The sequence below is a fragment of the Dermochelys coriacea genome, chromosome 7 (genome assembly GCF_009764565.3).
Source record: "Dermochelys coriacea isolate rDerCor1 chromosome 7, rDerCor1.pri.v4, whole genome shotgun sequence".
NCBI lineage: Eukaryota > Metazoa > Chordata > Testudines > Dermochelyidae > Dermochelys > Dermochelys coriacea.
Genome location: NC_050074.1, coordinates 19922511 through 19938604, shown reverse-complemented (window position 1 = coordinate 19938604; position 16094 = coordinate 19922511). Strand labels below are relative to the sequence as shown.

The 16094-nt window shown below is 44.1% G+C and overlaps 1 protein-coding gene across 4 annotated transcripts in view; it reads left to right on the top strand.

Moving 5' to 3' along the window:
* The first annotated feature begins 2274 nt into the window (after positions 1-2274).
* Positions 2275-16094, top strand: part of FGD5 (FYVE, RhoGEF and PH domain containing 5) — a 160105-nt gene continuing 146285 nt past the window's right edge. For 2 of the 4 annotated variants that reach the window (XM_038410454.2, XM_043519661.1), the window contains exon 1: positions 2287-2697. In XM_038410454.2, coding sequence (XP_038266382.1) covers positions 2685-2697 — 13 coding nt within the window. In that variant the 5' untranslated portion in view covers positions 2287-2684. Of the gene's footprint in view, positions 2698-16094 lie in introns of all 4 variants that reach the window. The other 2 variants (XM_038410453.2, XM_043519662.1) reach the window with 2 other exon arrangements.

Here is a 16094-nt window from a genome sequence, read left to right as displayed (position 1 = left end):
TTTTTCACAAAAGTTGATCTTTTTAATTACATTTGTTATTGAATCAAAAAGCCATTTTCCTTCAAAAATGTGTTTCAATTGACATTTTTCAAATCATTTCTGCTTTGAATACCTGATAACTACAGTCTCTGGCTGTCAATCATGGCCCTGACCTTAATTTCCATGCCCAGTTTCTTGTTATGTAGGTTCATATTTAGCATTTTTCTGACATTTTTAGTTTCTTGCAAAAATGCCAAACATTCTGTTCTGTAATCCACCCAAGTGCTACTTGAAAAGCAAGTATTGAATTTGCTCATTTTCAGATTCCATGTTTTGCCCTAGATGATCAGACACTTTAGATTCACACAAACTGGTGGTTCCAGAAACATTTCTTAGATTGATTTGATTTGACTAAGTGGATTAGGGCCTGATCTGGTCAGATGCCATAGTGATGAATGCAGTGCAGGAACAGATTATCCACAGTGGCTGAGAAGCAGCCAACACAAATCTAGTCCTGTTTTGCTCCTCAGATTAGTGAATTTGCTTCCGTTACCTCTACTTGTTTAGAGTGAAATCTATTTAATATCAGTCACAAGGAAACAACAGTGAAGAAGGCTTTTAAAAGTCTTTGGTCGCTCTCTTTTCAGCTGTGTCTTATAAATTGGCAGATAATGATGATGTTTGTTATTAGATGCTTTATAATAAAATAAACATGAAACAATGCTACCTGAAATAAAGCTGCTGTACACTATCAGCTCACTGATAAACCACCTTTATTAACACTACTTGTCTTTTAACATAAACCATCAAACACAAATAATCCTTTCAGTGCATAAAATATTTATGTCACTTGTAAGATATCCTGGGGCCAGGTATTCGGAGCTTCACACTTTCTAATCTTACATCTGAATATTCTGCTGCTCAGTAAAATCAAGTTAGGCCCAGCCGTCTTTGGGACCAAACAGATCGCTCTGTGATGCATGAGTGCAGAGACCTGTAGGTGTGAACTATAGCAAGTACCTGCACACCAAACCCCTTGGCTCATGGAGTTGCAGCCTACAAGGATCCTACCTTTACAAGGGGGACAAGAGCCCAGTGTTTCCTCTCTTATTCGCTCCCCCCCATAAATTCATAATAGTAAATTTGCCAAATTAGGGGATGGAGTGGGGGGGGGAATCTCTCACCTTTGTAGAATGGACATTTTCTAGCCTCCTGGATTGATTTTTGAAATTCCTGAGCACAGTGGGGAACCACACCAAGGTCTCCAAGCTTTGGACTGAAGTTAATAGCACACAAGAACAGCGGGCCTGAGCTGACCGCACTTACTCGCACGAGTAACCCTTCCTCTCCTGAGTAACGACTGCAGGGCGAGGGCTCCCTTTAGCACAGTCTACTGCAAGCCGCACAAATATTGAGCGGAGGGGGGCAGGCGGATTCCTTTTCTGGGGGCGTCACGGAGTGTTTGGAGCCAGAACGTAGACACACGTTTGGTGGGAAGGAAGAAGGAGAATTTCTGTCTCCCCGGTTATTTCCGCGCAGAAAAGGCTGATCACAGAGACGAAGGCAGGGCTAGCTAAAAAGAGGGGGAGAACAGAAGGGGACAAGGCAAACCTTTCCTTTAACTTGCTTTCTCCCTCCTCCCCCTGTGTCTGGGCAGGGGCTGCTTTCGTGCAAGGAGAGGCACTCCGCTCTAGGTTTCACGCCCTTTCACTTGCCCAGTATCCACCCACTCTACCTGTGGCTACCGATCGTTTCATGCCCACACTCCAGGGCCTTTGGTTCCCTCTGCAGGGACGTGCCGTGCGGGAAGCGGGCGGAGAGAGCTAACCCCAGCCACGCCGGGCAGAAAGGCTCTGATCTAGGCTCCGGGGCACGGGTGTGAGCTGCCCTGTCTGCCCGCGGGGCGGGGATGCACATCCCGGGCTCGTCTGTGAAACAATCAGCGCCTTGCAATGCTCGTTCAATCCTCTGCGGCTGCAGACGAAACGGACCCGAGTGTCTCCTGAGAGCCGGTTTCCCTGGGCTTTCAGCTCCATGCACAAACTTCCACATTCATAATTTCTTTTTCCAAAGGCTACCAGGGGAGGAGAAGCCTCTCTCCCCATTCCCCCCACCCACCACCCCCGCTGCTTGTGCAAGCCCCATGCACACTCCTTGAGCGTGTGCAAGATCCTGAAGTGTGTGTGTGTGTGTGTGTGTGTGACATAAAGGGGGTGAGGGAGAGAACAGCTGCTGTCCCTTTAAATCTGTTTGTTTGGCATCCGTGCCCCCCTCCCTTGTTTCACTGCAGCTTTCAATCCCTGAGCGAGCCAAAGGGCTTCCTCTGCAGGAAAGGAAGGGAAATGCCAGTGAGGAGGAGGCGGTGGCGAGCCCTGGCCAGTGCGCTGCGATCAGGGAGGGACCCTACAAGCTCCCTGCAACCAGTCTGCCTTGCCAGGCTAAGCATGGGGCAGGACGAGGGCTGCCAGCGGCCGTGATCGCCCCTCCTGAGCCGACACCCTCCCCACGCAAACCCCCCCCCGCCCCCAGCCAAAGAGCCTCCGGCCACTGCTGACTAGTTTTCCCCTCCCTTCTCGGCCCCGTGGGCTGGCCACGCCGACCCCCCGCTCCAGCTTCGTCCCCGGCTGCCGGGCGTTAAGGAGCTGCGACCGACCCCGGCGCGCAGGACCATGATCTGAGGGCGTCAGACCGGAAAGTTGGGGGAGATGAGCAACGCAGGTGAGTGCCGGCTCCCGGGGGCCTGATTTGGGGGGAGGGTGGGGCGAGTCTGGGGGCGGCGAAGGGCTCGCTCCCGGGGAGAGCGGCGGAAACTGCCCCAGAGGTGGGGTGGCCCGGCGGAGGCTCCTGGAGGCATCAGCGCGCTCCTCTCTCTCGCCAGCGCAAGTTGCTCGGATAAGAGATTATTACCTCGCCCGCCGGGTCTCTCCGAAGTTGAGGGTAAGCGGGCTGTGCGCAGCCTGGTCCTGCGCAACGAAGGGGGAGAGCTGCGCCTTCCCCCTCTCACCTCTCTCTCTCTTTCCTTTCCTTTGGCCCTTCACCCCCATTTCTTTCTTGGGTTCGTTTACTCTCTGCCAACTCCGAAGCAAGGGAAAGGGGCTTGCGGCGGCGAGAGGCGCGCCTTGGCTTCCACTCCGAAATGAGGGCCCGCTCCTGCTCTGGTCAAGATGCGGTTTATAAAGGGTACATGGGGTCCAGTGAAACCTGCAAAACGGGGCTTGGGGCGTCAGGGGCCAGAGGCGCTGGACCAGTTTGTACAGTGGGGGTGCTGAGAACCACGGAATCAAACTGTAAACCCTGGGCACCAGGGAAAGCACTTCAAGCCAGGGGGTGCAGCAGCCCCCCGACTTCCAGCACCTATGTCAGAGACTAGAAAAGTAGATGGGTTTTATTAATCACTAGAAGGGAACTGCCTCACACACACACACACACATACACAGAGCTAAAGGCGCTGTGTGTTGGGGAGGGTGGTCGGGCGATGTGAGAAACTCTTCGGCAGGCTGGAAAGTTGACACATGGATGCTGGAGCTCTAAGGGGTGTTTTAGCTCCTGGCTGATTTGGTGGCCACTTGGAGATGCCCAACTTTTCTCCCCTCCCTGCCCCGTTTGCTCCTCGGCGCGTAGGAGAAGCGAGGAGCGGGGCTTTACTGCGGAGTTGGTTACCCTGATCCTGTCTGACTGCGGTTTAATTTGCGGTTGACTTTGGGAACAGATTTGCGGTACCGGGGCGGGGCGGTGTCTTTCTCTTCTCCCTCGGCGGCGAAGTGCTGGCTGCCGGGGCGTGGGGTAGCTGAGCATCTGCGAAATAAACGAGACAGGTTTAAGCTGTAAGATCACAGCGTCATTTGCCACCCGCGTCGATTTCCCACCCAGCACGCACCCGGTGCAAGCAAAAGACGCTCCCGAACTCTGCGCCTCAGAGCGGGCAGATTTTCAGACCAACGCGAGAGTCATTTACTGCCCCACGCCAGTTTTCACCGCCTGTCTCTGGCCATTTCTCCCCTCCATTCCCCTGCCCCGAGTTCCCAAATGCCAGATCCTAAAGAGACCCTTACCGGGAGAGGGCACACGCGTTGTAACAGGGGTTTCACCCGGCGGAATCTCTTTGCCCAGCGTTAGGGGGCAGATTTCAAAATTGCTCAGCTCCCCTTGAGAATGAGGTCGGATTTTGAGACCTTCTCGGGCCTTAGCAGCCCCCATTCAGGATACCAGGAGCTACCGGGGGCTGATTAGAGGTGGCGAAAAGGGGAGTGTTTACTGTGAACCTTTTGGAAAGACAGCTTTTTTTGGAAGAGGGCAGAATTTCCCCCCTGTTTTGACAACACATTTTTTTTGTTATTGCGTTTTCCCCGCTCTTGGTCTTCCTTTTTTCCCGCTACTGGGGGGGGGCGGGGGGAGTGGACGCGGGGGATACTAACCTCCAAATTTTTAAAAATAAAACAATGTTTTCGTTTTTCATTGAACGATAGGAATGTTTTGGCCAAAATGAAAATGTCCCAGGGACCCTTTTGTTTCTTGGGGGAGGGGGACCGCGGAGGAGGGGGAGTTAATGAAAAATTGCAATCAGCTCTAGGGGTGAGCTCTCTGGAAAACACAGTGCCACAGCCCGTGGCTTGGTGGAGAAGCAATAGGTCCCCTGCCCCAACCCCCAACTCTTCCATTTAGTTTCATTCCCCCAAATGATGAAGACTAGTCAGTGCCCTGCTTGAGATGGCGCATCGTGGAGCACAGAGGTTGTCCCGCCATAGTCACACTCACTTTCAGACCCACATGTGTTGGGAACTGTGAATCAGTGTTTACCAAACTTGAGGCTCTCTGGACAGGTCGGTGGGGTGGAGTTGTATCCTCTTTGCCCACTCAAAAAGTAACATTTTAATTCTTTTTTCCTAACCCTCTCTGGCCAGCTTGGACTCCTTTCTGCTTTGTGCCAGAGAAACTTATTCCAAGTGTAGCCATCTGGTAAAGAGTGGCTTTTTGGCGTTGGTTTAAAAACTTCATCTTGACATAATTTAATACACAGGGACTCCAGCCTGATCCCAGTCTCAGAACAATGTGTACTGTCAGCACTATCAGGCTTATTTCTTTATAAGACCATAAGTTTTATTAGCAATAATTATTATTTGATCCACAGCAACATAAAGAATGTATCCATCAGTGTGAAGCACAACTCTCCATTGAATTCAGAGGAGAGTTTTGCTTATTAATCGATGCAATATGTTGTCCATGTGATCCAATATATTATTTATATTACAGTAGCAATTCATGGACCCAACCAAGATCAGAGTGCCATGGTGCTAGGCACTGTACTATGCATATTAGGGCATTGTAAATTCTTTGGAGGCATAGACTATAGACAAGGGAGAAAGGAAATATGATTATTCCCATAGATGGGGAGTTGAGGCAGACCAAGATTAAGCGACTTGTTCAAGGTCAACAAGGAAGTCCATGGAGGAGCCAAAAATTGGAACCAGCTCACCTCAGATCCAATCCAATCCTTAACCACAAGACCATCCTTCCTCTAATTATTCAGTTGCTTGGTGGGGGCTGAAATTGTGCCACACAAAAGGAAAATTGCAATTAACACTTCCAGTTGTTAAAAAATGTAAACCACCTGGTATCATTTTAAAAATGGTTATCGAATATAATAAACGTGAAACTACTTTAAGAAATCTGCAGGAAGCTACCATCATACCTGCTCTTTAAACTGAAGCCATATCCTACTGCCATAGACTTTCATGAAACACTCCTATTGATTTCAATGGGACCTCAGCATGTGAAATGATAGGAGGGTATAAGCTCTCTATTTTTGCAGACAGGGCTTCCTGTTGGGAAGTAGCTGTAAAATTGTAGCGTTCGTTGAGGCACCAGAGCCATTCACAGTTATTGGGATAGTAAACTAATGGTATATATTAAATTTTGGATGTTGTATGTATATTTTTTTCTAGATATCCAGTCTAAGCCCCCAGTCCTGCAAATATCCTCAGGTGTATAACTTTTCAACCCATTGAAGCAATGAGACCACTCACATGAGTAAAGTTCCATACATGATTAAGGACCAGAGCTTTTGGTATTAGAATTAATCATTTCCCTTTAAAAGCAGGCTTTCCACTCAGTTTGGTACACATGGACTTTAGGTTGTATCTTTCCCCAGTAATGCTTCTCTATAGGATGGTATGTGACTGTATTACTAAAACCTCTCCAACGCATCATCAAGGATCTACAACCTATCCTGAAGGATGACCCATCACTCTCACAGATCTTGGGAGACAGGCCAGTCCTTGCTTACAGACAGCCCCCCAACCTGAAGCAAATACTCACCAGCAACCACACACCACACAACAGAACCACTAACCCAGGAACCTATCCTTGCAACAAAGCCCGTTGCCAACTCTGTCCACATATCTTTTCAGGGGACGTCCTCATAGGGCCTAATCACATCAGCCACACTATCAGAGGCTCGTTCACCTGCGCATCTACCAATGTGATATATGCCATCATGTGCCAGCAATGCCCCTCTGCCATGTACATTGGTCAAACTGGACAGTCTCTACATAAAAGAATAAATGGACACAAATCAGACGTCAAGAATTATAACATTCAAAAACCAGTCGGAGAACACTTCAATCTCTCCGGTCACACGATTACAGACCTGAGAGTGGCTATCCTTCAACAAAAAAACTTCAAAAACAGACTCCAACGAGACTGCTGAATTGGAATTAATATACAAACTGGATACAATTAACTTAGGCTTGAATAGAGACTGGGAATGGATGAGTCATTACATAAAGTAAAACTATTTCCCCATGTTATTTCTCCCCCTACCCCACCCCGCACTGTTCCTCAGACATTCTTGTCAACTGCTGGAAATGGCCCACCTTGATTATCACCACAAAAGGTTTTCCTCCTTCCTCCCCCCCCCCGCCCCGCTTTTAATAGCTCATCCTAAGTGATCACTCTCCTTACAGTGTGTATGATAAAACCCATTGTTTCATGTTCTCTGTGTGTGTATATAAATCTCCCCACTGTGTTTTCCACCGAATGTATCCGATAAAGTGAGCTGTAACTCACAAAAGCTTATGCTCAAATAAATGTGTCAGTCTCTAAGGTGCCACAAGTACTCCTTTTCTTTTTTGACTGTATTATGTTTATGAATGGTGGCCATGAAGTTCTATAGTACGAGAAAGTTGGAACCTATAGATGTGATATCCCAAAGTCATAAACCATTGATCCTATCTCAGAATGATGGAGTCCAATAATTGTATTAGAATGCATTTTATCTTTGCAGAGTGGTATCTGCTCTGAAACCCTGGGTGCTAACATTCCAATTAAAATCATTTTAAAAGACAAAATGCATAAGAGAATTATGGCCTTTTTTTGAAAATTCAGATCTGCCACTTAAATGGGTATTCAGGAGACCTTATTTCAAAACCAGTCAGGTAGGGCCTGATCTAAGCCCATTGAAGTCTGCTGAATTCTGACAGGCCCTTAAAGCACAGACGCTAATAAGTGTGAGTAAAAATTCTGACAGGTTTCAGAGTAGCAGCCGTGTTAGTCTGTATTCGCAAAAATGAAAAGGAGTACTTGTGGCACCTTAGAGACTAACAAATTTATTTGAGCATAAGCTTTCGTGAGCTATAGCTCACTTCATCGACTTATCTGACTTAACGAACACTTAGTCTCTAAGGTGCCACAAGTACTCCTTTTCTTTTTAAAAATTCTGAATAACTTAGGATTCTCAGTCCCACTGAAAATTTTACATCTAGGCTCCTAAATCATTTAGGTTCTTTTGAAAACCCCATCCTACGTCACTTTCACTTATTTCAAATGGTTTGAAACACACAGTGAGGGACCTATATGTCATAAATATAAAACAACAAAAGATTTGCAGTTAGCGGTGTGATATTAATGACACCTTGGAGTTATTTACTGTACATTCTGGAGTCCTGGTGATGACAACTCCAGTGGTTTATAACACAAGTGGAGTCCCCTCAGTGGAATTACACTTTCCTTGTAAATCACTGTAGCTCATCTAATTTCATCTCTGTAACGTATCAGAGCAGGTTCCACAGCATATGCTACGTATTTATCTAAAGTCTGAATGATGGTAAAATGGCTTATCTACGAAGGACTATTAAACACTGGTTTATTGGCTGGTTAGGGTAGCCTGCAGAATGATAATTGCCATTTTGGACCTAGCACTTCAGAGTGGAGATGAAATAAATGAGGTTTAGGACTCTGCTCTCCGATTACTTTATACCCCACATAGCACACAGCATTATTGGGGGGAGAGGAGGTGTTGACAATAGGCTGATCAGCTGAGAAGCTAACTCTGATTTTAGAACGTTAATAGTTTGCTGTCCCCCCCCACCCCCATCCCCACCCCCTGCATATTCAGGATGACACTTTGTGTGTGTTATTTCAATAGCAGGTTCAGTCTGGGCTCCACCATTCTCACCTCCAAACAAAGTCTTCTTAAGCTGTGTGCACACCATGCTCACAATTCAGACACCCGCCAGTTAGCTAACTGGACGGAGATACAGGAACAAAACATTTCTATGGAAGCATTATTTTGAGTGAGCGCATCACTTTACCATACGCACATGGGGCCAAATTCATTCCTGGTTTTGTTCCATTAAAGGCAAATGGAGGTAAGCCAGGGATGTTTTAGCCCCTTAACACAATCCATTATTGGTAGATACCTTTTCTTCAATTCTGATCACAGCTGTATAACTGAGGAGCTTGATCAATCCACCAGTAAACACAGGTATGAGGAGCAAATTACAGCTATGCAATTGAGCATTTTGGCTGGTTTTGGTAACTCCAGAGGGAAGGAACAGACCAGAGAAAGAATGTGCCCAGCAATTAGGACATCCCTATTAGTTCTATGGCCAGCTGGAGAGTAGGAAAAGACACATCCATTCTGCCTTTCATGCTAATGGATAGTACTCTGAGCTTTCCAAGCTAGGCTTTGGGACCTATCTGTATTCCAACGTTTTATTTAGGTCCAGAATGTTATGATGTGACAGATTCAAAGCATAGCCCAGTTTTCCATTGCTCCACCATAGCGTAGAAAGAGAAAATAAAGGAACGATTCCAGGTCGTTACTTCTTTCACCCTGTGTTTGGGGAGTGATTGACTATGCTCAAATTTCCACTGTGTGAAACTAGCAAAGGATGCTTTGACCATGTCAGCCCTCTCTTTGCATCCTTCTACTGGCTCCGCCTTCTCCAACACATCAAACAGAAGTTATTTGTTTTCATTTTCAAGGCCCTCCATTGCCTATCCCAACCTATCTATCATCTCTCAGTCACTATTAAGATGTCAGCTCCCTCCTCTGTTAGGCCGCTGGTGTCAGGCTCCATCGCCCACTTGTTAAATTTTCAAACAGGCAACTTTGTGCTTTTTCCCATGCTTGGCCTTCACACTTGGGCCCTGCAAACATCCTCAAAGCTACCTCACTATCCTTCAAATCCTTGCTTCAAACTCTCCTTTTCCACGATGCCTATACAAACCGTGACAACAGTTAGGCCACTAGTGAACTTATACCATTGCCTATCAAATTGAATATTGTATCATTGTTTCCTTGTACTCCCCCATCTGTCTGTGTCTCTTGTCTTAGATTTAGATTGTAAGCTCTTTGGGGCACAGACTGCCTTTTTGTTCTGTGTTTGTACGCACCTAGGACAAATGGGATCCTGGTCCATGCTTGGGGGGGTCCTACGTACTATGGTCATACAAATAAATAAATAAATAAAAATAATAGTGCTGAGAGATAAGAGAATATTTCAGCAACATGAACATGCAGAGAGTCTGAATTCCCTAGAAGGCCGGTACTCGCACTGTTTCTTCATTTCCTTTCCTGAATCCTCTGTATTTCTTCAGCAATTACAGTGTTTGGCTACATGAGATGAAAATGAGTTTTCTTTGGGTGATTCTGGCCCCTCCGTTCAGTTTATATTTGTGCTACTTATTCCCTGTCCCTCTGGAAAGGGATTTGTTCATGTGGAAGCTGCCTAGGTCACAAGCCTGATTTAATTCTTTGAAGAGATTACAGGTTTGGTTTGTAAAGGTAACTGAGTAGACATAACATACTTAGACTTTTGTAAGGCATTTGACTCAGTACCGCCTGACATTAAAATTTAAAAATTAGCACCCTACAATATCGCTAAAGCACACGTTGAATGGATTAGGAACTGGCTCACTGATGGATCTCAAAGTGGTCGTCAATGGGAAATCATCATTGAATGGGGATGCGTCTAGTAGGGTTCTGCAAGGATCAGTTCTGTGCCTGATGCTATTCGACATTTTCATCCGGCAGAAAATATAAAATCATTGCTGATCAAATTTATGGATGACACAAAGATTGGCGGAGTGGTAAACAATGATACGATCAGGGCAATCATACAGAGAGCTCTGAACCACTTGGTAAGCCAGGCCCATTCAAACAAAATGAGTTTTAATACAGCCAAGTGCAAAGCTATACATCTAGTAGTGATGAATGCTGGCTGTACCTACATAATTGGGGACTGTGTCTTGGAAAGCAATGACTCTGAAAAGGATTTAAGTTTAATAGTGAACATGCAGCTCAACATGAGCTCCCACGTTCACTGCTGTGGGGAAGAGGGCTAATGAAATCCTTGGTTGTATAAATAGGGGAGTAATGAATAGGAGCATGGAGGTGATTTTGCCTCCGTATATGGCAGGGATCGGCAACCTTTAAGAAGTGGTGTGCCGAGTCTTCATTTATTCACTCTAACTTTAGGTTTCGCGGGCCAGTAATACATGTTAATGTTTTTAGAAGGTCTCTTTCTATAAGTCTATAATATATAACTAAACAATTGTATGTAAAGTAAATAAGGTATTTAAAGCTTCATTTAAAATTAAACTAAAATGCAGAGCCCCCCGGACCAGTGGCCAGGACCTGGGCACTGTGAGTGCCACTGAAAATCCGCTCATGTGCCACCTTTGGCATGCGTGCCATAGGTTGCCTACCCCTGGTATATGGCATTGGTGAGACTGATGCTGGAATACAGTTCTGGTGTCCTCATTTTTAAAAAGCTGTTGAAAAATTAGAAAGTGCAGAAAAGATCCACAAAAATGATTCAAGGACTGGAGAAAATGCCTTATAATTAACAGCTACCAAAAAGGACGTTTAGAGGTGACCTGATTACAGTGTATAAGTATCTTCCTGGGGAGAAACTACTCGGTACTAAAGAGCTATTTAATGTAGTGGGAAAACACGTAACAAGAACCAATAGCTGGAAGCTGAAGCCAGACAAATTAAAGTTGGAAATCGGGCACCCATTTTTAATAGTGAGAGTGATTAACCACTGGAACAGAACACAAAGGAACATGGTGGATTCTCCATCTCTTGATGTGTTCAGATCAAGACTGGATGCCTCTCTGGAAAGTATGCTTTCGTCAAACACACGTTATTGGGCTCAATACAGGAATAAGTGGATAAAATTTAGTGGCCTGTGATAAACAGGAGGACAGACTAGATGTTCTAATGCTCCCTTCTGGCCTTAAACTTTGTGAATCAATGAATTATGCGATTTGGACTGTCTTCCTCTGTGCTAGCTCTCTCTCCAGTTTTGGGTTGTCTGAATATTTGCTCATGGTTGTGTTTATGCCAAAGAAACATCCAACACAAAAGGAGGAGCCACTAAAGAGGCTACACAGAGGTGTTGGAATTTCTGTGGTACACAAAAAGCCTTTTCGAACGCTAAAAGACTCCTGAACTGAATCTTAGCTACCAACAACCTGGACTGTTGCTAACAGCATCTTGAAGACTCATGGATGCTTCATCCTTGTAGCCAAAGCAGCAATACAGACCACAGCTCAAGAACCATTGGCCTAGAACATATTTACAAACATGCCTGCTTTGCTTGAAATATCAGCATTCAACTAGATGTTCAAACCAAGTCCACCAAGTCCCCAATGGCTTTACTTAAACCTTCAGTAAATACAAAACCATATTAATTTTGACAAATGACCAGGTTTGGAGAATATTAGTAAATGGATGTTTTGCAATGTTTCAGGTGATAACAGCTGCACACTGAAGAACACTTTCCCTCTCTTTTCTTGCCTTCAAGCTCCAGCACAAAAGATATCTAAAGGGGCTCATGAGCAAATCTATGTATCATTAAAAGGACCTTTAGGATGATGGCAGTGTGGTTTGGATGCCATTACAGGACAGGTAATGAGCTGCCGTTCACTCCCTGATGACTCAGCTGGTGGTCAGGGATTGCCATTTAATGTGCACTGTGAAAGGGATGCAGCCCTGCTGGAATTCATGCTCACCAAGAGGAAGGTAGTCAAGGAGAGGAAGAAGCAGTGGCTAACTAGGAAGCTTCAAACAATAAGGGGAGGAGAAGACTAAAAGAGCATCTGGTCCCAAACAGCTTCCCTTAGGCACAGGGTGTTTCTCTCTCCTGAACACAAAGATTCACAACTTGAAATAAACATGCCATATTTATTATTTATAAACAAGCACATTTCTTATGGGGTGATGTTATTTTTGTCCTTTAATAAGTTATGTTAGAATCTTCTTAAGTCCAACGGAAGCAGAAACAAACATACCCAAAGTGGAATTGCCCTGATCATCAAAGGCTCATAGGGATCCATTGTGCTTTTATTTTATGATTTAAAAAAAAAAGAAAAGAAAAGAAAAATAAACATTTGTACATAAAAAAGAAGTAAACAAACAATTTCACAAGCTCTGTGAAGGACAAGAGCAACATGGTGAGCAGTTATAACAGAGAGAGGAAGCATCCTGAAGTGAACAAAGGCTGGCACAGTGGGAAAATTAGGCCACTAATCGCTAATTCATACCAGCAAGCTACTGTGAACAAGGCTACATACAGACTGTACCAGTCATACCACTGAAGGGCTGTTCTGGTAATCACTAAATCCACACAATTTTTTAACCAACTGAAGTTTGTGTATATGAAAATTATTTGAGAATAACTACATACTCCTTAAATACTTTACATAAAATTATGCACATAGAGTTGGAGAAAATTTGGGACCTATGTTTGGGATATTTGGGATCTACTTCTAGAAATGCATTTTTTAAAAATGCAGGAGATGGATAGATAGAAAAATCCTGGTTCCCTGGCCAGATTCAAATACATTCTGTCCCACTTCATTTTTAGCTGGATACAGTATTCTTTACTTCCCGTGCCGAAACGATGCATGGAATGGTTGCTTTGTTATTTCATTCCAAAAAATTTGTAAAGTGCTTTGGAGTGAACAGCTGTCTATAAAATTTAAGACATTATTAGTCATACAACCTGATTAGTAGCAGCAGAAGATGGTGTGGAGAGGAAGAAAACAACTGTATTGGAGACTGTGAGATTATATAGCTTTCTCTTCTTACTGCACACCTGCTTTAAGCCTCTCTTATTTCCCTCCATTCCCCCATATATTGGTATTTCTCTTCAAATCCACTGAGGCAAGATATCTCCTTCAATATGTGTGCTTTGTGCTTGGCCTGGAATGTCTAGCTCCTTCAGAACAACTGGGCACACAGTTGACTATTACCTTTGAGCCTCAGACATCTCAAATGAAAACTAAGGAGGTAGAGGACCGGAAGAAAGGTCTCAGGATCAGTAGAGAGGCGGAGAAGTTGTCTCTCTCTTGTTTTTTGAGCTGTCATCTCTCACTCTGCACCCAAGTCTCCAGCCCAGCTAATGATGGAGGACCAAGCAAGGTGAAGAGTGATTTCCTCTGTCTGCTGATGGGATTCTCCAGAGACCATTTGATTTGTGGAAAGAAAAAGTTCTCTGGAAGTATTAATGGAATCACTGGTGTTGCAGATTCCTAAAGTGAATAAAATGATCACCATTTAGCTGAAATAATCCAGTCAGTGGATTTTTATTTTTACAGACTCATTTAAAGATACCACTTGCCAGTTGCAGAACATGTTGATTTAATTCATTTCTGGAGCTTGAAGATGTAAGCACCAGCAGGATGTTATACTCTGACTACTAAGCAGAGGAGCATCTCTGATGCAGATACTGAAGACAAAGATGGAAATAACAGAAGTCCAACTCACTTTGTCCTCTGAACAACTGTCTGATTTGGTATTAAGGAATCTTAATAGAGATTGGACACTGGAAGTTACAAATACTACAGTAAATGTCTGATAAGGATGTGCTCATATTGTTTTTTTACCTTTGACTATACAGTTTTTTTGCTACATGTGATATTTCTAGAGCTAGCATATATATTATCAGAGCATTGTTATACATTTAGTGCACTTTGTGGCATGTTAAAAGTACATGAAATGCCCAACATTGATAGTTAAGTGAGATTAGACTTTTTTTCTTTCCTTCTTAGCATCCAGTAACTGTACTCTTCTTCCCTTATTGTGTGTGGTTTTAGTGGTCAGTGCCTTTGCAACTTGCTCAACTGAAGCAAGGATAAGTGTGTTGAATGACCTCCAATAGTTGCCCATGCAGAATGCAGGGGTTTCTCATCTTCGTTTTACTCAACCATCAGAGACCTTGCACCTTACAGTTGCATTTCCCCCAATTAAAAGCCAATGTAAAGAGCTGCCAGAAGAAGCTATTTGCCTTGTACAAGTTTGATTAGTCCTACAAGCTTCAGGATCTATGCTACATTCCTGCCGTCTATTGACACCTTATCTATTAACTATTTACCTATATACAGTTATAGAGCACTCCTGTAACATCCATCCAGTTCATCTTAAAGTAGCCAGAACTACTGGCAGTCTAGACCCTGCTGCTGTACACATGACTTCTAGATAGGATTTCTCCTCTATCTTCCTGATCAGGAGATATGTGTCTGATGACCTTCAGCAGCAGCAGTTTTGTTTGAACAGGGTTTCCTCCTTGGGAAATAGGAAACTAGATAGGACACATCATTAGATAATGTACTGTAATAATTTTTCACTGGCTTTTGTGAGATTGGGATGGATGACCTAATGAACTCATTATTCTAATTTTAATTTCTATGAGGCATATTCTGAAATTCTTTGCTCAGTTTTAACTCAGTTCTTAAATCCCACTGGCTTCAAGATGTGGCTTTATGATTCTGTGAAGATTGTTTTCTGAGTAAAACAAAGAATGCAAATCTACAGCATCAACCCGCATATTAGAAGCAATTGCAGCAAGGGTAGGAATTTCAGAAAAACCCTCCAGTCATGTCTCTGAAAATCCAATAAGCCAAATATACCTTTTAGCCAATAACAATGTTTACTTATGCATGTGTCTAAGCATTTTCATTTATTTATTTTTAGAAACAGAAACTTGGTTGCAGACATTGGGGAGCAGAGCCATATAAAATCTTACTTGTGAGCAAAACATTATTTTGTTGAATGGAGTTATCAGTGTATTTGAGTTAGTAAATCATACGACTTTTAATTGAAAATGGGGTACCAGGGAGGCTATGGGATAAGGAACCTTTCCATTCCAGGCTATTGGGTCAAATCCTGTCCAGGATGGTTGTGAGGTAAAGTTGTCACCATCTGTTGGCTATTCAGTGGCCCAAGTTGGGGTCTCAAGTCCAGTAGCAGGGGGCAGGTATGTCTACATCACAGGGATGATGACCACCACCACACCTGGCACATATTGACCACCTTATTTGCGGTCACAGGGGAGCAGTGTGAATGGGAACAGATGCTCTCCTACCCTCTCTCTCATTGAGGTGGCTCTTCCATTACAGAAATGAGGCATCTTGCCAGGACTATATAGCAACTTTCACTAATGCTCTCCATGCTGAACCTGTTCCAGGGATGAACAGGGCATCTGTAAAAAGAAAAGGAGTACTTGTGGCACCTTAGAGACTAACAAATTAATTAGAACATAAGCTTTCATGAGCTACAGCTCACTTCATCTGTAAATCTCTGGATTGTGTTCCTGACATGTCCACATACTGGCATTAATGATGTATCTGTTGTTCATTAACAGACTAGAACCACCATCCTTGAGTCACTTTATTCTGGTGCTTATCTAGATGACCAGCATAGTTAAATGCAGACCTAGAGAGTGCAAGAAACTGAAATTTCACTTCAGAAGACTGCAGTATGAGTGATACACTGTAGAAAACTTCCCAAATCACATAGCTTGCCACAAATTGTATCAAAGAGACCT